This window comes from Actinia tenebrosa, unplaced genomic scaffold, assembly GCF_029948245.1.
Source record: "Actinia tenebrosa isolate PJP-AT-01 unplaced genomic scaffold, QUT_ActTen_1.0 PGA_scaffold9__36_contigs__length_13948895, whole genome shotgun sequence".
NCBI classification, from domain to species: Eukaryota; Metazoa; Cnidaria; class Anthozoa; order Actiniaria; family Actiniidae; genus Actinia; species Actinia tenebrosa.
In genome coordinates, this window is record NW_028292586.1 from 9,166,754 (window position 1) to 9,187,748 (window position 20,995).

A 20,995-nucleotide genomic window follows, 5' to 3' on the forward strand; every position below is an offset into this window, starting at 1 on the left:
GAGTTCTTCCCTTAAGTTTGAATATAATGTACAGTGAAGAAGGAAATGCCTCTCATCTATGATTGGCCAAATGTTGCAAAATTCAACAGCATGTATATTTATATTCAACAAAATATAATTACATTCAACAATAAAATTGTGTTCAAATTCAACCTTCGTTATTTATATTCAACACTTATATTTGCATTCAACTACAAAATTGTGTTCAAATTCTACCTTCGTTATTTATGTTCAGCACATCATATCTATTCAACTTCAATGATACATATTTCTATTCAAGGCTGCCTTCGTTTATCTATACACATTATATAATTCGGCATGCAACAACAACTTGTATCCAACTTCAACCTTCGATTTATGTTCAAGACCAAGACCTAAATACTCGTTCAAGACTTCTTACGTAAGTTCCCGGACATTGGCGAATATTCATTCAACAAAAATTGCTCTAGCCTCTCCTCCCTTAAATATGCCCGCCATCTTGGATTCTGCACTGAAGGGGTGGTACTCGGTGGAACTGACGCTTGCTCGGCCTGCTCTGTCTTCTGGGTAAAATCCAAGATGGCTGTCATCGGACCCAGTCCATCCTGAACGATACTCGTCCAAAATGGCGGATAATTTGACGGAACAGTTTATTGATTGCTTTAGTGATATTTTAGAATTGCTTAGTTATTGCGAGGAGAAGGAAAACTGTACTAGTAAGCCTTTAATTGAATCTACCATTAATCGATTGGAAGTTGCAGTGAAGTTCTTGGAACAAATTTTACCCATCCTAAATGAACGCAAAGAAGAGATGAGCGAAGTTGCTAGGAATCTAAGATTTTGTTTCACAGATGGTGTCGTAAATTGCAAGAACTCGAGCTAAGAAGCACCCCGAACTGTACACATTTAGCTGTCTACTCAGTTCAGCCACCCGAGAGATGTGAAAATACTGGACCAGGGAGACCTAAGTTCAAAATCGAAGAAGACACCCTACTGCAGTTCAGAAAGCTAGGCTTCACTTGGAAAGATATAGCTCGACTCTTACTCGTGTCACGTTGGACTCTATGGCGACGAGTACGAGAGCTTGGTATTGAGAAGAAAATTGGCTGAATCCAAGATGGCGGGCATATTTAAGGGAGGAGAGGCTAGAGCAATTTTTGTTGAATGAATATTCGCCAATGTCCGGGAACTTACGTAAGAAGTCTTGAACGAGTATTCAGGTCTTGGTCTTGAACATAAATCGAAGGTTGAAGTTGGATACAAGTTGTTGTTGCATGCCGAATTATATAATGTGTATAGATAAACGAAGGCAGCCTTGAATAGAAATATGTATCATTGAAGTTGAATAGATATGATGTGCTGAACATAAATAACGAAGGTAGAATTTGAACACAATTTTGTAGTTGAATGCAAATATAAGTGTTGAATATGAATAACGAAGGTTGAATTTGAACACAATTTTATTGTTGAATGTAATTATATTTTGTTGAATATAAATATACATGCTGTTGAATTTTGCAACATTTGGCCAACCATACTCATCTTCTACACTATCTGGGCAATGGAAGCATCTCCTTTCTTCTGTTTTTTTGTACTCCCTTGAATGTCTTCCCTTTTCGATTTCAAGGTCGTGATTACTGATTCTCAATTTGGTTAATGCTTTTCTGTGTTCAAAATTCTTAACTTCGATTAAATAATTTTCAAATGAGTAATCTGTTTTTACCAGGCGATATGTCCTTAATTTATTTTTTTGTCCTGGTGGGCCTCTTCTAGTTTTTTCATCGTTGAAGAGTTCCCCTCGCCAGACTTGAATTTCTATATCCGTTAATCTAGTTTTAATTATTTTGAATGGGTTCTGACTTGAACAATGATTGCAGTTTATTTCAAGCCAGATATTCCCTAAGCCGCTTCGGTCTAATAAAGGTTTTACTTTACTAGACCAGTCATTGTTGTTTGTTGCTAATGATTCTCTACATACAATTGCAAACAGTTTTTGGCGGTTCTCAAGTTTTGTTATGTTTAGCCAGAACTTAACTCATCTTAATTTTGCATTTAAATTGATGGGGAATAGACCTAAATTGGCACGTACCCGTATAGCGAATATAAGGCAGTACCGCCCCCCCCCCCCCCCCCCCCCCGGGTAAAAATGGAAATGATTTTAAGGTCAGTTGACTTCAATTTGCGCATGCTCAATATGCTAAGCTGAATTCTGACAGGGGATTTTACATTTGGAAGTTATGTTTGGTAAAAATCAGGTATAAACATCGTTTTTATTTCTTTTAAGACCGATATATTCACCTCCAATTCAGCAGAATAATTTTTCTAATTTTTATTGCAATTGAAAATGGCGATTGAGTCGAATTCAGCCGCGTTTGAACTTGGGTATTTGTCGTCCAATTCGCCCAACTCATCATCAAGCAAAGCACAAAATCAAATCAACAAAACAGTGTTGAAACACATGTCAGATCGTCACCCAAAACAGACTCTTGATACTCTGGAAGCCCTTCGACAATGTGAAGAACTATGCGATGTTGTGATAAAGGTTGGGTCGAAAACCATCGCGGCACACAGAGTGGTATTGGCTGCGTGTAGTCCTTATTTCAGAGCAATGTTTACAGGAGAAATGGCTGAAAGTCGACAAAGCGAAATTACTTTATTAGACGTGGACGAAAGTGCTATGGAAGTTCTTATCAACTTTTCATATACTGCGACAATAACTATCAGAGAAGATAACGTACAAGCTCTGCTACCGGCTGCTTGTTTGCTACAGTTAGGAGAAATACAAGAGATTTGTTGTGAATTTTTGAAACGACAACTCGACCCTTCGAATTGTCTTGGCATTAGAGCATTCGCTGATACACATTCTTGTCGAGATTTATTGCGAGTTGCCGACTTATTTGCCCAACATAACTTTCAGGAAGTGATAGACAGTGAAGAGTTCTTGTTGTTGCCCGTTGATCAACTGGTAGACATACTTTCTAGCGATGAACTTAATGTGAAATCAGAAGAACAAGTGTACTTTGCTGTAATTGGATGGATGAAACATAATATTAATGAAAGGAGAGCATATCTTCCCCAAATTCTTCAACATGTTCGGCTCCCTCTTCTTGGACCTAAGTTTTTAGTTGGTGTAGTAGGGGCTGATATTCACGTAAAAAGTGATGAAAGTTGTAGAGATTTAGTTGATGAAGCCAAAAATTATTTATTGTTACCAGAACAACGTCTGTTGATGCAGGGACCAAGAACTAGACCCAGAAAACCTACTAAATGCACAGAGGTGATATTTGCAGTGGGTGGATGGTGTAGTGGTGATGCAATAAGCAGTGTTGAGCGATATGATCCACAATCAGGAGATTGGAAAATGGTTGCAACTATGAGTAAACGGCGTTGTGGAGTTGGTGTTGCAGTATTAGATAATTTGTTATATGCAGTCGGTGGTCATGATGGTAGTAGTTACCTTAACAGTGTTGAACGATATGATCCAAAGACAAATCAATGGAGTAGTGATGTGACACCCACTAGTACATGCCGGACTAGCGTTGGAGTTGCTGTTCTGGATGGGTAAGTTTGGTGATTGCACCCTATAAAAAATTGTTTATTGCACCCTACTGTATCAAAATTCATAGTGTATAGAACTGAGACCAAACTTAAAGTCAGACATCTTGAGTCTACAATGTGGATGAAGTGATCGTCAAAGCCTCTTAGTCAGCAATGTATATATTGCTTTTTGTTATTCATTTTTGTAATGCCTTGTGATTTGATAACACTTTTTTCATCCAATGATGTTAGTAAAGAAATGAGTGATACTGTGTAGAGTGCTCTCACTAAATCCGTGAAACTAATACTAATTTTTAGCACTAAATAGTGATAACTAAACAATAGAAAACAAAGGACTCTGTATGAAATAGTACAAATTAGTATTAATTATTGTGCAAGGGCTTAGTGCATGTGCACTCTGTTGATAGAATGATGATATGGTATTTGTATTTAACAATTATTTGCCGAAGGCGAAGTGAATATTGGGGAATCTTCGAGCGGAGAGGTAAATATTCTCTGATATTCATTGAGGCTGTGGCAAATAATCATTTTAGTATAAATACACAGGTGATTCTTTCAAAAAAAAGAAGATAAAGATGTTTTTTCTGGTAACAGCAACAAAGCGGCTGGCTGCCATTTTGTATTATCATTGGAGGTGATTATCATGTGATAGTGTGAGTTTCTCGGCCAATCAGCGTGCAAGATTTTCAATAATCACCTGTGTATTTTTACTAAACCCAATTAACACATGCATCATAATTTAATTTATTTTATTTAAATGTAATTTCCCAGGATATTTGTTGGTCTCATCTTCTATGGTCTAAGTTTTGAACCAGACTGATTTTGCAATAATTAAGTATTTTTGGAATCGTGCAGACTGTACTGTGACATGAATGTCACATGACAATTAAGATATATTATCTACAACTTGTTTTAGGTTTATGTATGCAGTTGGTGGTCAAGATGGTGTATCCTGTCTAAATATTGTAGAGAAGTATGATCCAACAGAAAACCGTTGGTCAAGGGTTGCACCCATGAGTACTAGGCGTCTAGGAGTAGGGGTATCTGTACTTGACATATACTTATATGCTATTGGTGGATCAGATGGTACATCTCCATTAAGTACTGTAGAAAGATATGACCCAAGTTCTAATGTGTGGACTGCAGTTTGCTCTATGGGTACTAGAAGAAAACACCTTGGGGCTGCTGTATTTCAAGATAAATTATATGTTGGTAAGTACTTTGGTTGAATGATTATAATTAAGTACTGTAATTATTATCAACCAATGCCATCAATCATCATCACCATTTAGGTGCTGAATAGACACTTTAATGATGTGTTGGCCATTTTGGAATGCAAGGCATAATGGGGTGTCCAGGGGTAGAGCAAATATAGCGAGCTAATATGAATCTCTAATATTTCTGCCAAACATGGCACAAAACTCTATATGTTGTATACCATCTTTTTTAAGTTTTACCCCACTGGATGCCTTGGGATGCAAGTTGGCCATTTTATAGTTGAATTAGTTCATTTCTAACTTCTACAAACATTGCCTTCTTACAGTACAATACACAAAATGCTGCCCAAAAAAAAATATGAAAATCTTCCAAAGTTCAAATTGGCAGAAACTTTACTGAAAGTCTCAAAGAAACCATCTGGAAATCCAATGATTTACCCAACACTAAAAATTGCTCCATGCATTTGTTTGTTAATAACTACTTGATTCATTTCTCTTGAGCCTAAAGCTTCTCTGAGGGACTTATATAAATTACTTGGGCTAGAATCGTTTTTTTTTTCTCTCTTTCTCTTTTCTTCGAAATTTAGTTTCAGACTAGCAGATATGTTTTCACAAAATACAAAGAAAACTATGGAGCTATGTTTAATAGTGTCATAAAGATGACGTCACAGACTCGGTTAAAAATTGAAAAAATACTATAATTTCTTTATTATTATTAATATTTTTAAGGATTATCTCTGTAAAGTTTCAGCTGGATTAAAATTTGGACAATTTTTGTACTAGTCCCTCTTTTGTGTGCGATTTTAATTATAATCATAACTGGTATGTGCCTGGCAGATATAATTCAATGTAGAATTTCAATGTCAATATTTGATAGATTTTTGTTGTTATTTTTTTTCTCTTCAGTTGGAGGTAGAGATGATGCTACAGAACTCAGTAGTGCTGAATCATATGACCCAAAAACAAACCAATGGACACCTGTTGTAGCCATGAACTCTAGACGGAGTGGGGTTGGACTGGCAGTAGTCAATGGCCAGCTACTAGCAGTAGGAGGATTTGATGGAACAACATATCTTAAAACTATAGAAATTTTTGACTCTGTATCAAATCAGTGGAAAATGTCTGGTGGAATGAACTACCGTAGACTTGGTGGTGGAGTAGGGGTCGTCAAGTTATCCCTTACTGATACTGTTGGTTGCTAAGGTTACCATCAGTACTATCATGGTATATATGTAGATTTCACAGTGATTATATTGTGGTTATGGACATGCTTTATCATGGTAGAGTGATTTTATTTTACCAGTGAAACGAAATTTCTCAAAAACCATGGAAATAAAATAATTATTTCATGTGTTAAGCAATTGAACCACTCCTTTTGTCAAGAACTACTTCATGGAAGCCAAAAATATATTGATCAATAATCATGTACCATTTATTGCCACTAAAGTATTTATTTAAAGTTAGGAACCCATAAAAGGCTCTTATAATATACAGTCAGTACTATATGTTTCCCACTCATACAAAAACTGCTCTCTATTGAAAAAAACATATTTACATGTAGCAATAGTAAAATTATAGAGTGCAAACAATTAATCCGTGAAACACTAATTACTAAATAGTACAAAATAGTGCTAATTAAACAATAGAAAACAATGGAATTTGCGTGCAATTGTGCTATTTAGTATTTTTAAAGTTTCACGGATTTACTGTGGTCACTCTAGTGGAATGATATAAAGACATTTAAAAATAGCAGAAAAATATTAATAGGAACTTTGCACCACTGACATAATTAATATTAATCTTTGGTACTGTACATCAACTGAACTTTATTATTTTATTGATTTATTACTTGATTAGTACTTTGGTATTTTTTTTAAGCATGTGTACCATTATCATATCATATAATTTCTAAATCTGATCAAAATGTTGTTTATAGCTTCCTGGTGCTTTGGCAGTCCAGGCAGTACTTGGAGTACAGTTATTTTATCCATATTCTTTGAAAATCAACCTCTGAGGTCTACTTTAATTTCCATTCTGAATTAAAGCAAAAATATATTGTAATTCTTTTGGTTTCCTCAGTTGCGTAGCACAATCAAATTATTGGAGCAACATGTTACTACAAGATGACAAATGTCATACACAAGTACCAGAAAAAGTTTTACAATTTGTGCTTATTGTCAGGATTACATGTATTTGTTTTCTTATTATGACATATTTCTGTGTGAACACTCGAACCATAAACACTTCAAGGTTTTTTGAATATTTTTTGTATCATCCAAAAAGGGATTTTTACTGAGGTTCCAACTTTTTTCAAGCAATTCCAGAGTCTTGTGTTGTTGTTGCCATTAAAGTTTTATTTTATAACAGCTACCTTGTCAGTGAATGATATTTTTGTTTTATTTCTGTAAACTATAGAAATTTTTCACTTTGTGCCACAGTTTTGCATACTAACACATTTGAATATGTGATTAAGCAGTTCATAAGTTCACATAGAGTGAGCTTAAAATGAAACATTTACAGAATTTCCGCTGTTTGTTGTGATTGTATGGCACCTACATCCTTGACTCCTTTGTTTCTACAGAGTGCTGTGATTGGATAGTTATGAAAAAGGTGTTTATGGTTCAAGTGTCCACACTGAAATATATGTATTTTAAAATATATTTTCCACAGATATTTCAGAGTTTATTGGGGTTTGTCATATGTGTTATCTTGTCTATTTGCTGGATGGATGACTATATCGTTGGAAAATGATAAAAAACATGGCTTGTATTATAAAATATCAAGTTAAAATTCAAAATCAAAATGTGTGTGAAGAAGGAGTAATTTTGTCTCCGGATTGAGGTTCATCAATCATGCACCCACATCCCCCATAGATGCTCTCGCTTTCGGCACTCATTACCTTAACGTTCCCTTCTGAAAAAATCCCCCTGAACAATCAGAATTTGACTGAAAGACAATATTAATTTGTTTGTTTATGAAAGCAAAACAAAAGCTATTAAACAATACAATGTAAACTTTTCTCTAGCAAAAACACAATGCTCAGCATCACAGTAACACTGCTATTGAAATCATCATCACCAACACCACTCCTTCATGGTTTTAACCATGAAAAGGCAAGATGTTGCTTGATATCGATAAAAAACTTTTTCATACACTCGTACTTCCTATGAATATTAATGGTCTATGGATATATATATATATGTTCAAGGATAGGTCTTATTTCAGTTTTGTTTTGGAGGAAGGTCTTGGGGGGAGGGGGTGGGGGGGATGGTCATGACATTTTTGGCCAAGCCTAAGGGGAGGCTGGTCAGGAAATTTCATTCCTATATATTGCAATTTTCAAATTTGTTTCTTATTTTTTTGCAATTTTTTTTCTTTCTTTTGGTTTGGTGTTTTGGGGGCTCACACAAAATGGCCAATTTTTGAACTTGGGTCCCCTTCGAAAAATTCTCTCGACCATATTGAAGCCTTAGCCATACCAATCTGTAGCCCTTATTTTTAGGGGGGGAGGGGGGTGGGTAGGGTAATTTTTTTATGACTCCACCATCTTCCACAAAAAAATAATGTTGTTTTCATCGCCATAAGGCGGTGCTGAATATCTTTATAAATTATTCCATTCAGTCTTCCATTATTTAGGGGAAAACAAAGAGACCACAGACTGAAGGCGGTATGCAAATAGTTCATCGGGTCAGCGGTGTATCCAAGGAAGGCTGATAAACAAAAATCAAGTGTTTAAAAATAATTTACCGTAATATCAGAAGTAAAACATGGGCAAAGAACTTTTTGATTATGCTATAAAGGGTGATATTGAAAGCATCAGACAGTTATTTGACGATCCAGAAAGTATTTTTGTCACAGATCCGGCGACGGTGCTAAACAAACGAGATAAAGATGGCAAGTCGCCTATGGACATGGCGGCCATGTTGGGTCGAGCTGAAGTCATTCGAGAACTGATCGAACGAGGTGCTGATGTGAACAGTAGAACGAAAAAAGGTAGAAATCTCTTATTATTGTTTTCTGTAGTTTAATATCAAAGTGAATTATCACAATCTTTTTTTTATGACACATTTATAATCCGGGTTACGAGTAGAGAGCTGCTATGTACAGTATGCTTTCATCTGCTTTCATATTGATAAATCCGGACCTTGCTGGTTTTTTCTCACTACTTCTCCATTTGTTATACGTTATTACAGGTTATACAGCTTTGCACAGAGCTGCTTGTTGGAATCGAATGGATTGTTTGCGCATTCTCATTGCTAATGATGCTGACCTACAGTTGAGGAACATACACGGTGAACGAGCCAGGGAATCTGCAGCTCGATATAACAATACCTCATGTGTAGAGTTACTTGATATTGCTGGTGAGTGCTGTATTTTTTCTTATATTTAAGCGATTGTATGTCTTGTGCCTCTCTATCATACTGTGTACCTAAGATTTTACTTTGTGGGCTTTTTTTTCAATTTTGCCACCCTCCCTGCCTTCCCCTCCAAAAAAAATGTCTTACCCCATATATCTCTAATGTACCTGCTTCCAGCTGATCGGTGAATTTTTTTTCAGTAAATCACAGCGCATTTAGCAACTTTGAGTCCAACCCTTATTCCTAGGCTAACCCAACTTTTGAGCCTACAAGAAGCAGAAATATGGAAAGGAAGAACAATGAATGTTCAAAACAATTTCACTTGCTTTGGTCTTTCAAGTTCCAATAATGCTTAGGGCTGCATGGTCATTTTGTCCACTCCGAATGCTTTGTGCTTTGTGTTCACCACTCAGCTGGTTTTGTTGATTAGTATATATTTTTGCCCCATTATTATTTCAGAGGCCCAGAAAGAGCTAAAGCAACTAATAACTTCCACTAAAGAAATAATAGCTGATCCAGAAAAAAACATGGGCAGATTTACTAGGGATGACAAGGTAGATTCAATATTTTCATTTTGAACAAAAAGGAAAGAAAAAATGTCTGAGAAACAAAGGGAACAGGAAAGGAGACTGTAAAGGGAAGAATAGAAAAAATGAAAAATGAAATAAAGTAAGGAAAGGATCAGTGTGCTTCTAATTGTAGTCCACTGATTAATTCTCACACTTTTATGAAAGGGTAGTTAGCCACCATCAAAACTGGCTCTTTTCATAGCAAGTGGTCTATCAAAAATAGAGCACTAGTAGCCCAGCCAAATAGAGCACAAGATTTGTGATAGATCATGATTTTAGTAGGTTTAGACTTACATGTAACAGCTATGTTTTTTAATTGTATTTTTTAGCAAAGTGGTAATCGGTATTGTGATGAAAAAAATGAATGGCTCGAAGCAAATAGAAATTCATCAACACTAGAAGAGGTTTTAAAACAAAAGAAAGAATTTGATGAATTATTGCAACCAATACTAGACAAGCTTACAGGAGATACAGGTAAGCAAATCAGGGGCGTAACCAGGGATCTTGCAGGGGAGGTGCACAGGCAATGAATTGCAGAACCAAAAATTAAAAAAGGTAACCAAAAAAAAAATTACAGAACCAAAAAAAAAGGAATAATGGGTGAGTGATTCTTAACAATACTACAATATGCAGATGGAAAGTGGTCTTCATTTAATCAAAAATCATTTACATGCAATTTTAAAGCAAAAGGAGGCGGATGAAACTTTGGTAAACCTCATATTTAATCACTACACCAGCAGGGATTATATCATCTCAGAATCACTGGTGGCTTGAAAAAGAATCTGTTTTATTTTGTAACATTAGTCACTGTAATATTTTACTAACATTTTTATTCAATGGTTTCAGAAAATGATGTTTCAAAAAATGGCAAGAAATAGCCTCCTATACCAGGCAAGACAAATAATTGAAACAATAGATTTTCATCAGCTGTACTTCTTGCTTGTGTATAAGGCTGGGTCCTTTTATTCAATGGTATCAAAAAAAGGTGGTCCAAAAAATGGCAAGAAATAGTCTCCTATATCAGGCAAGACAAATAATTGAAACAATAGATTTTCATCAGCTGTACTTCTTGCTTGTGTATAAGGCTGGGTCCTTTTATTCAATGGTATCAAAAAAAAGGTGGTCCAAAAAATGGCAAGAAATAGCCTCCTATATCAGGCAAGATAAATACTTGAAACAATAGATTTTCATCAGCTGTACTTCTTGCTTCAGTGTATAAGACGGGGTCCACTGATTGGTCTGTGGTACTCAGTGACAATAAATTAAAAAATAGCCCATCTATATTGCAGGGCATTCCATCATTACCTTATTTAACAAAATAAATGAATAGCAAGTTGTATATTATCATTGTTTACCTACATACAGTCATTCCTATGTTCATAATAAGGCTTAAGAAAAATTAGAAATTGCAGTTGCTATGGAAACTGTAACTCCAAATTTACTGGTTTTTCATTTTAATGACATTGATTTTAATAAAAATCAATTAGCCCTTTCATTATTAACTCTATAAAGTACTGTACATTATTATTCAAACATTTTCGTCTGTGAAAACTTTTTTTAAACTTCACCTTTACAGACACTTTTATTCCAAGCTTGACATTGATTTTGACATTGACAGAACTAGAACCTGGAAGACCTACTGTTATAAATGCTGCTCATATAATATTCATTGCTTTTTGTAGTTTATCAAACTCATATGTCAGCATTACTCTGTTTAGTGTTTCTTATAATGAGTATTTTTAATACCGTTTATTTGTAGTATCTTGTCCTGTTGTTCTTTCCCTCAATTATTTTTTAAATTTCCCTTCACTAGTTGTAAAGCCAAATAAATAAATTGGGTTATGAATATGAGTCATATTTTATGGAATAGACCCATTTAGTTTAAGCTTGCATGTTTTACCAACGTAAAAGCTGGGGGTGACACACTGCTGCATATGTGGACCTATGTGAGTTGACTTTGTTGTGTGTTGTTCCAGAGGCAGACCTAGGGGAGGGGTGCATGGGGAACGCATCCCCCAGATGAGCTGATGTCTACTGCATTATCGGTGTTTTAAGCAAATAGTGCACCCCCTGCCTTAAATGAAAATCCTAGATGGAGCACCCCCCTCCCCCGCACCCCTTAAGAAAAAAATCCTACATCCGCCCCTGTGTTCCCCTAACAAAAATGTGAGTCGTGTGTTATAGATAGTAAAATTAACTAGATTGATCTAAAGTGGACTAAGTATGAACACTCGAGTTTGTCAACCAATCAAATGACTTTTACAGTAGAACGACAGTAGAATCCGTCATTCAACCCGTGAAATAAAAAATACTAGTCAACGTGTAATAGTCAAATAGACACAAAAGAAAACAGTGGAATTAAGGTCTACTAAAATGTATTAGTCAAATATCTATTTCACGGGTTTAATGACTTCACTCTAAGATTTGCAAACCAAATGCAAAACTGGCGTAAATAGAATGATAACACCCACCCGACTAAACCAACGCCTTTTTCTCTTTTTCTTACCCTTAAATATAAGGTACTCCAGCGCTAGAGCAAAAAGAAATGCCAAGATAATCATTGTTCAATAGTCAACTTTCGATATCAAGCCCACAACATTTTGAGTCAATAGGCTCTGGCGAAACTATGCAATCGTAATTATTCTTTTGTTTTCCTGGAGCCTTGACTTGGATTGTTTTGAGCTTGAACACAACCAGAACATCGAAAGTTGGCTATTCTATTGTCGTGTACGCCTGACCACTGTCTTTACGACCTGCAAATGGCTTTTTTGACAATAAAAGCAAATCTTTCTTGAAACAGTTGAAATCGTGCTTCATCAATAGTCACGCCCACAAGGTTTATGGTTCAAGATAACAGTCTAGCGGTTTTATATCTACTTCTGATGAGTATAAGTGTAACCGGCGGCAAGGCGCTCAGCTATGAATCAGATTGCAAGTGGTTTTGACAAAAGAATTTATTGAAAAATTCACACAACTTTACAATACATGAAAAAAAAACGGGAACGAGATTACAGGATATCTCTAATGAAAACAAGAAAAATATTTACAATGAGATAAAATAAATTTGTAGCTTATCTAAATAGCTAAAAAGTTATGAATAAAATACAGTTTTGCTAGATATAAATAGAAACGGAAATACGTAAATTACGTCACAGGTAATTTGAATATTGCATACTGATTAGCAGTGTTTACAATACGCGAGTGAAAATTACTAGGTTGCAAAGTTTAATGTACAAGTCGGTAAACCGTTTAAAATGAACTAAACCAATGGAAAAAAGCAATAGGAAAAATTGACTAGAGGTTAACTATGGCTTTAGGTAAGTATTTTAACCTTTGTTTATGACAAACTAAGAATTACACGGTTTACTGAACACGCGGTCGCGACAATGACCTTGAGTGTAGAGTTTAAGTAGCGAACAAATTAAAGGTTGGAAAGAAAAGGTCTTTTATCCCGCAGTTAAGGCTATTTATCGTAGTAAAAAGGTTAAACAAGCGAGTAAGGCGGTAGCGATCCTATAGTAAACGTCTTAAAGAGTTTAAAAGACAAGATACACTCAGCGTGATTACTAAATTACTACTGCGTGAATAACTTTGTACTAAATTACGCGCTAATGCGACTAGAATTACTACAACATGAAACGAATGCTTAACAAATATATAGATAATCTAAGCTATAAAATATAACGACTAGTTAACGATATTCTCGGTTTTCACTCACGTGACCAAATCCTTGACAACCGTTGCTATCCGCCATAGTGGTGTACAAACAAACACTTGAAGTGCTCGTAGTATGAAGTAAAGTTAATAATAATAATAATAGTTAAGATGGTTCTGTGCTTATTTGTGGATTGCCACTTAAGAAGTGGTCGAGATAAAGATGTTTCCTTCTTCAGAGTGCCAGTAATTGATAGAAATCACGGTGAAGAGGCAGAAGAGCTTTCAATAAAGCGTCGAACGAAGTGGATCGCGGCTATAAGCAGAGATGACTTGACGGAACAAATCCTTAAAAACGACCGTGTTTGTAGCCGTCATTTTATCTCCGGACGTCCAGCAAAACCGTGGGATAAATATAATGCTGATTGGGTGCCTACACTCAACCTTGGGCACACGAAAACTAACAACAAAGACAAGGGGAAAGTAGTCCAGGAACGAGCAGAGAGAGCCAAAGCTAGAAGAAAGAAGAAGCTTGAAGACGCGAAAGGGACGATCGAAGAGAAAAGACTTCGGTTGAATGATGAAGGGACTCAAGTCTCTAATATCGCTTTTGCATCTTCGACAACAGAAGAAATTGATGTGTCGTTCGCGGAACAAAACATTGATGAAAACGAAAAATCATCGCAGACTGAGGTCAAAAGCTTTGCCGAGATGAGCACTCAGACCGAAGGGTTGGCACGTACGCCTAAGATTAAGTCTTATGATGCCTCTTCACAGACAGACGAGTTTGATTATTTATTTAAGTCAAACGAGAAAGTCACCGATTTTAACGAAGATTATTTTAGAAATAGCGATGATAAAGTACTATTTTATACTGGCCTTCCCTCTTATGAAATCCTGAACTTTGTGTTTGAACTCGTGTCACCGTTTGCCTCCCGTCGCTCCCAAACCCTTAGTCCTTTTCAAGAATATGTAATGGTCTTGATAAAGTTAAGATTGGATGTACCATATCAAGACCTTGCTTATAGGTTCAACATCTCAGTGCCCACAGTATCTAGAACATTTCATTCTTGGTTGACAACTATGGACATACGATTATCTCCATTTATCCACTGGCCAGACCGTGAAAGCTTGATACGATCAATGCCACAATGTTTTAAGTTCAGCTTTGGAACTAAAACGACCGTAATAATTGACTGTTTCGAGATTTTTATCGAGAAACCTACAAATTTACTTGCTAGAGCACAAACATTTAGCTCCTACAAACATCACAACACCATCAAAGTCTTGATTGGAATAACTCCACAAGGCACAATTTCATTTGTTTCTGAGGCATGGGGTGGTAGAACCTCAGATAAGTTTTTGACAGAGAACTGTGGGATTTTGAGCAAGTTGGTTCCTGGTGACATGGTGATGGCTGATCGGGGCTTCACGATACATGAGAGTGTGGCATTCAGGAGGGCAATATTGGTAATTCCAGCTTTCATCAAAGGCAAAGAGCAGCTTGACCCTGTTGATGTTGAAACCACAAGGGGAATTGCCAATGTTCGCATCCATGTGGAAAGAGTCATTGGTCTTTTGCGCAGCAAGTATACAATGTTACAGGGAACACTGTCAACTGATTTTTTAATGAGCAATCCTCATGGACCTACTGAAGATAGAATTCCAGCACTCGATCGAATCATAAAGGTTTGCTCTGCTCTGGTTAATTTATGCCCTGCTATAGTACCATTTGACTAGGCAATTTCAGTTATTTTCATGTGGAATGAAGCTAGTTGGGGTCACTCAGGCAGTGATGAGCAATCAGAATTTATATATAAAAAAAAAAAAATGCATTCAATTTTTGTCATAGACTCCCTTCAATGATGAGCATCATGCTCTTGGAGTTAATCCTGACAAAAATATGTTTTAATTAAAAAAAAGATCCAAGCTTAAGGCACTTCCACGAACCTACATTCCACAATTATTGAGAATGCATTGTTTTCTTTTTACTCTTAAAAATTGTCCCCCTTTTAGTGCCTGCACTGCTGACAGAAACAATTAATAATAATAATAATAATATTTATTTATAAAGCGCAAATACAAATCTGTTCTAAGCGCTAGTAAACAAACGACAAAGACAACGACAAAATAAAATTATTTACAAAGAATATGCTAATTTGAAGAGATAAGTTTTAAGTTCAGTTTTGAATGAGGCAAGACTTGATGCATTTCGGAGAGATATTGGAAGTGAGTTCCAGAGTTCAGGAAAAATAACAAGACATAATTATTTGATATTACCCACAGTGGAGGGGGCTATGCTGTATCTATTATAAATGGATTATTACAGGGACTTGCAGTTTTTAAATCAAAATTCAAATTAAATGGTTATGTACAGCCTCCATTTGTAGATTTCAGCAGAGTTTTCATTTCAGTTTCTCTCTACATGGTTTACTTACAAACTGTATTTTTTTCTACTTTCTCCTTCATTATTGTAGTTCTGATGTACTTCCTGACAGCATTTTCAGTCAAATGCTAATAAAATAGTTTCATTTAAAAAAATTTTAAATATGAAATAGCAATTGTTTCATTGATTCTTGATGTGATATTAGCAATGCTGAGTTCTTCCTTCGATCTTGAATAAATTGATTTCAAGCTAAGTGTCCATCATCAGGAATGCACTCAGTAATAAGAATGTTACATTGAACCATTCCACCATTGATGGTGGCTGACTAATAAGCTTATCACAGGTTGAAAAATGACTCGGCTGATTGCTAATAAAATTTTCATAAGATTTTACAGTTTCCAATTATTAATCACACCATTGCATAATAATTATCATTGAGTGAATAATAAATAATCTTATATCTCAACTAAAATAAACAATAACATGTTATTATATTTTAAGCATTTTTAGGTGATGACTTGATCACCCTTAGGGAGTGTTCATATTTTATCTAGAGGGTGTTTTATGAATTTTTTATTTTTCCCTTCAAAAGATGTCAATCAATCAAGGTAAAGTTATTTTATTCCTGGGGAAATTTTTGTTACCCCCTCCCAAAAAATCATTTATGGGAAAAATGGTACCCCCCCCCCCCCCCCCCCCTCAAAATCCTCATATTCCCCCCTCTAGAAAAAATTTGAATACTCCTTTAGATCCTAGTGGTAGGGTACTCTTCCATTATATTTTGATAATAATAAACTTGTATACACTATTACACTTCTGGTTAATATTATTTAAAATGTAAAATTTATACCAGTTTATAAAAGCTGTACAACTCTATGGAAATGGGGTGATCACTCCAGTTTTTAAACATCTTGATAAATGTGGCCGCATTTGTGGTATATCAAATTTGGCTGTACCAGGGTTGAGACCATGCACAATACATGTCGCAAATGCGACAGAGAAAACACCACAATCACTGCCGTTTCTTTGTTGCTGGACTGGTACAATATCTATTCTTACAAATTTGTCTGCCATTAAATCTTTCACTTGTTGTTCTACTTCATCTACAATGACGTCATGAAATAAACTGTCATACAAGTTTACTATGCCAGGTAAACAGCCTACAGAACTCGTACATACCCAATGCTGATTTCCTGTATGAAGAATTTGCACAAATTCGCTTGATAACACATCAAAGTTCCTTACTGGTCCCAAGGTGGTTCTTTGAAAACCATCAATCATTGAATTTACCTGTTTCAGGACAATGTGGGCTTGTTGAATGATGGTGCAGTCTAGCCATCCAGTTGGGGATTCAATGGTATCATAGTCAGCCTGGGTTAAATTTCCCAAAGAGGCTGTCTTATCAGTGTTTCCCTGAGTAACATTAGTTATCTCTACAGCATCATCACTGTCAGATGGATCATCAAATAGGTCATCATCAATGATGTCAGATAGATCATAAACACTGTTATCATCATCACTGCAAGTAAGATCTTGTGGACTCAAAGAAGTACAAGTGGTAGATTGTTTGGAAGAAGTTGATGTAGAACCATTACATTCAACTTGTGGTGTGGTGGTGGCATGGGATGCTTTAGGTTTATTTTCTTTGTGGGGCTTTCCTTTGCAGTTGTTGCAAATCCATGTACTCTTGCTGTTGTTTGGCATCCTTTTATAATTAAGGCAGTCTAAATGAAAGAATTTTCCATTTTGACAGTCTTTACTGTGACATTCAAGAAGCCTTTGATCTAATCTTGGCTTGGACTTACAAATGCAGATGCTATCCAGGCTGAGTGCTTTGTTACATGTATCCTGCTCTGCTGCATTCCTGGTTTTTGCACTTCTTTTGAATTCTGGCAGCAGACGACAGGTAGGACAATACCAAATCCTCGGGACTTGATCACTTATTCCCAGACATGACGAATGAAACTTTATAAAAGGGCACTTGGGGTTGGAGCAGGTGATGGTTTCCTCTTCAGTAGCTTTTCTGCAATAACAAATAGAAATGTCATTGCAAACTACTGAAACTTGTGTTAGACTTGGCATGTGGCATTTTCTTGTGTACCATCGACCCAAAACTTCTGGGAGAATGCAAATCCTCCAAAACTTGGTCAGCTTTGGTTGTAGTGATTCCCACAGGATGTAATCAGGATATATCCTTTCATGATAAAACACTGGTTGATTACTAGCATTGAAGGCAAAGACAACAAAGTCACAGTACTTCATCTTAGTTATATTCAGCTGCTGCTGGACTTGGAAATAGTACTGGTGGTTTCTCTTCATCCTGAATTGACCATTTACCTTTTCAAGACAGGAGGTCTTCTTTGAAATGTAGGAATTAAAATCACCATTTTCAATTCCATAGGGACATTTAACCTCCCCACAACCATCACCACAACAGGAACAAGAAGGCATGAAGTCAGGAGTGGCATGCAACCAGGGATGTTCTTTATCCACAATAATTCCACAATACCCAACTTGAAAGTCTTTGTGAGTCTGCTTCATAAGAGAAACATATGCCTCAACAGCAGATGCCTCATGTTTCTTGCCATGGGTAACAGCTTTCGAGGTGACTTTAAACAAGTGGGGGTAGCAGAGAGACTTTATCAAAGACTGTGAAGGCTGCGTCGCATTACTGTGTGCCACAGACCAACTGACTGAAGCACCAATGCGGCCAGCCCGATGTCGGTAGAAGAGGTTACCCTTGGATTGCTTTCTTGTGTCTGCTTCAATGGCATGTAGTGCTCTATCATCAAGGTTTAAGTTGACTTCGAAACATTTTTTTAGCAGGTCTGGATAGCTGAGGTTGAGGTAACCAGGGTCATATAAATCTGGTATTGTAGCAACATGTTGGCTTCTTGATATAAATCTATCACAATAAGGTTTAAATAGACTTAGGATGACTGGTTTTGCATTCAAACCATTCAACTTTTCCAGCTGAGCGTTCATTTCATCCTCATTTGGTGGTCTTAAAACGTTCGATGTTTTGCAAGGCCTTGCTTGAGCGCTGGATTCTGACTGTTTCTCCCCCACACAGGCATCTATCTTAAAGTCCAACTCAGCTTTTAGCTTCTTAGATGATTTAAAATTGATATCCCGAGCTCTAGCGTAGGGAACTTCATTCACGTAGGTCGGCAAAAGCCACGTGCATTTGACTTGGGTACATGCTAGTTTTCCGTTGATTCTTGTCCATGCTTCGATATAAAAAAGCACGCTTGCAACATGGGAACACGTTTCCGCTAAACCTGCCTTACATCCCATGCAGTGGGCCGAAATAACAGTTCCTTCTTCACTTGAAATAATCCAAATGGGGATCGGAGGGTCATTCATACGCTGGGAATGTCGCACCTTTGCTAAGACCACGTACTTTCCCGCGATAACCTTCCCTTGTACGCTGGTGATAAATCCAGAAACCATCTGATTATACGCTTCCAAACTCTTAAAGGCTTTGAACTGCTTAGCTGTATAAAAGCTGGTATCCAAAACCAAATAGGATAATAGATCCGTAGCTTCGATAGGAGGTAAACATTCCGGATCCAACTTCGCATTCCACAGCGTAGCCGGGTCGATACCAATCACTGAAATTTTCTCTACATAACGACGTTTTACACGACTTTCTAGCTTTTTAGAGTATTCCGATAACAGAGGAACAAGAGGGCAATATTTTTCATCGGGTTTTTCTAATATTTCTTGAGCAGATTCGTCAGATTCCTCGCTACAACTTTCAAACATACTAAAACCTAAGCCAAAACATTGCAATTTGACATATGCAAATTAGCCGTCTGTACACCAATATGGCCGACGACCGGAAATACGATACCCTATGACGTAAAGTGAAAACCGAGAATTAACATAGATTTGTCCTAAATCTATCCTAGGTATAAGTGTAAAAGGCTTCAAAGATTCATACCTTTACATCGTAGAGAATTCCTTGTCTTGATATGTGCAACGTCTTCAAGAACTTTTACTACACTGATTTAAGCTTAGTTTGGGCCTATTTTTATGGAAAAACCTGCATTCTTAAGACCTTACACATCCTATGCAATGTTGCACGCCCTAGGCGCAAACAGGATGTCCCAAACACGAACTTACGTAAACAAGCGCCAAACCTAGGCATGACTCACTGTAATGTAATTACGTACGGAAATTATTTCTTGCTTACGCATTTTCCACGCAAACAGTTAACTAAAGAATTACATTCCTATGTGTACACGAGGCATTCCTAATTAAAAATATAGATTTATGACTAAATAATTACTGTCCAAAATAGTGTCTTTTGACTCTGTCACATAAGCATTCGTTTTAAAGTGTCAGACGTGCTCTGACGGTAGGAAACAACTGTAGACTATGTTTAAACGTCGATAGTTCGTGGTTTTTCCTTTATTCATTAATAATGGAGATCAGAGCGTGTTACTTATGTGATAAATTAGTTTTGAATGTTATGAATTAAAGATGAACTACTTTATCAATAAAGAAAGAGAGGGGGAAAAATATAAAAAAATATAGGTGATTTTTAAGACAGAAAGAACTGAAGAAAGAAGGAGTAAAACGAGCATTAAATAAAAAGGTTTTAGTCCACCCATTTGCACGAAAATGAAGCTCAAATAACTTCCATTGAATGACTTGTTTTCAGTTCATGACCACTGGTATTTGCGCGTATAAACTGACTGACCATTATACAAAGTGCCGAGATTTCGCATTGCTTGATAATTTCATATTTTTTAAACAGGAATTAATGTAGGTACTAGTAAGGAAAAAAAAAGTTTCAGTCCGTTATGTTTTTTTCTTTTTTTATAACAGCTTCAAGTTCTAGATCTAAATGACGAGTGATAATAGATAATGATTAGGGCTGGATGTGAAATATTAATGTTATCTAATAAGATGAAAGAACCGCTAGGTTTTAAATAAAAGAACCATTTGAGAAGGGAAACGGCTGAAGGGCTGGCGCCAGAAGGCGTTGTTCAATTAAAAATTATTTATTTAGCAATGCTCGGCAAAATATCTTCAGATGGAATTGTTTAATTTTTCAATATGTAGTCGTCAACAATTCTGTTAATGAAGCTTTTAATATTGGTTCTTTCGCTAGAGGCATAACGCATGCGCATGAAGCTCTACAGTTCCGCTTCGTTGGTAACACTGCCCGTGTTCACATGAAATGATGTGGATATGATATGGGTGGATCTAGGGAGGAGAGAGGCTCGTCCGAAACCCCTGCACAACAATTCAGCTACCCAATAC

General features: G+C 36.4%; 4 protein-coding genes across 4 annotated transcripts; 3 read left to right on the plus strand and 1 right to left on the minus strand.

Annotated features, from left to right (window-relative positions):
- The first annotated feature begins 2,199 nt into the window (after nt 1-2,199).
- On the plus strand, nt 2,200-7,120 carry LOC116307733 (kelch-like protein 20). Its single transcript, XM_031718035.2, has 3 exons — nt 2,200-3,540; nt 4,454-4,749; nt 5,661-7,120. The coding sequence occupies exons 1-3, from the start codon at nt 2,324-2,326 to the stop codon at nt 5,954-5,956; spliced, it is 1,809 nt and encodes a 602-aa protein (XP_031573895.2). The 5' UTR covers nt 2,200-2,323; the 3' UTR covers nt 5,957-7,120.
- Nucleotides 7,121-8,472: 1,352 nt separating this feature from the next.
- Nucleotides 8,473-11,431, plus strand: LOC116307734 (ankyrin repeat domain-containing protein 45). Its single transcript, XM_089024577.1, has 5 exons — nt 8,473-8,747; nt 8,948-9,115; nt 9,572-9,666; nt 10,011-10,155; nt 10,528-11,431. The coding sequence occupies exons 1-5, from the start codon at nt 8,522-8,524 to the stop codon at nt 10,557-10,559; spliced, it is 666 nt and encodes a 221-aa protein (XP_088880703.1). The 5' UTR covers nt 8,473-8,521; the 3' UTR covers nt 10,560-11,431.
- A 1,966-nt stretch (nt 11,432-13,397) lies between these two features.
- On the plus strand, nt 13,398-16,210 carry LOC148904737 (uncharacterized). The gene has a single exon (XM_089024799.1). The coding sequence runs from the start codon at nt 13,507-13,509 to the stop codon at nt 15,073-15,075; it is 1,569 nt and encodes a 522-aa protein (XP_088880925.1). The 5' UTR covers nt 13,398-13,506; the 3' UTR covers nt 15,076-16,210.
- Nucleotides 16,211-16,421: 211 nt separating this feature from the next.
- Nucleotides 16,422-19,596, minus strand: LOC148904738 (uncharacterized). The gene has a single exon (XM_089024798.1). The coding sequence runs from the start codon at nt 19,487-19,489 to the stop codon at nt 16,595-16,597; it is 2,895 nt and encodes a 964-aa protein (XP_088880924.1). The 5' UTR covers nt 19,490-19,596; the 3' UTR covers nt 16,422-16,594.
- Between the last annotated feature and the right edge of the window lie 1,399 nt (nt 19,597-20,995).

Excerpts from the sequence above, each read along its gene's own strand:
- LOC116307733 (XM_031718035.2), top strand. The coding sequence starts at position 2,324 with ATGGCGATTGAGTCGAATTCAGCCGCGTTTGAACTTGGGTATTTGTCG. Across the intron at positions 3,541-4,453 it reads GGAGTTGCTGTTCTGGATGG|GTTTATGTATGCAGTTGGTG; the intron begins GTAAGTTTGGTG and ends AACTTGTTTTAG. Across the intron at positions 4,750-5,660 it reads TCAAGATAAATTATATGTTG|TTGGAGGTAGAGATGATGCT; the intron begins GTAAGTACTTTG and ends TTTTCTCTTCAG.
- LOC116307734 (XM_089024577.1), top strand. The coding sequence starts at position 8,522 with ATGGGCAAAGAACTTTTTGATTATGCTATAAAGGGTGATATTGAAAGC. Across the intron at positions 8,748-8,947 it reads GAACAGTAGAACGAAAAAAG|GTTATACAGCTTTGCACAGA; the intron begins GTAGAAATCTCT and ends ACGTTATTACAG. Across the intron at positions 9,667-10,010 it reads GATTTACTAGGGATGACAAG|CAAAGTGGTAATCGGTATTG; the intron begins GTAGATTCAATA and ends TGTATTTTTTAG.
- LOC148904737 (XM_089024799.1), top strand. The coding sequence starts at position 13,507 with ATGGTTCTGTGCTTATTTGTGGATTGCCACTTAAGAAGTGGTCGAGAT.
- LOC148904738 (XM_089024798.1), bottom strand. The coding sequence starts at position 19,489 with ATGTTTGAAAGTTGTAGCGAGGAATCTGACGAATCTGCTCAAGAAATA.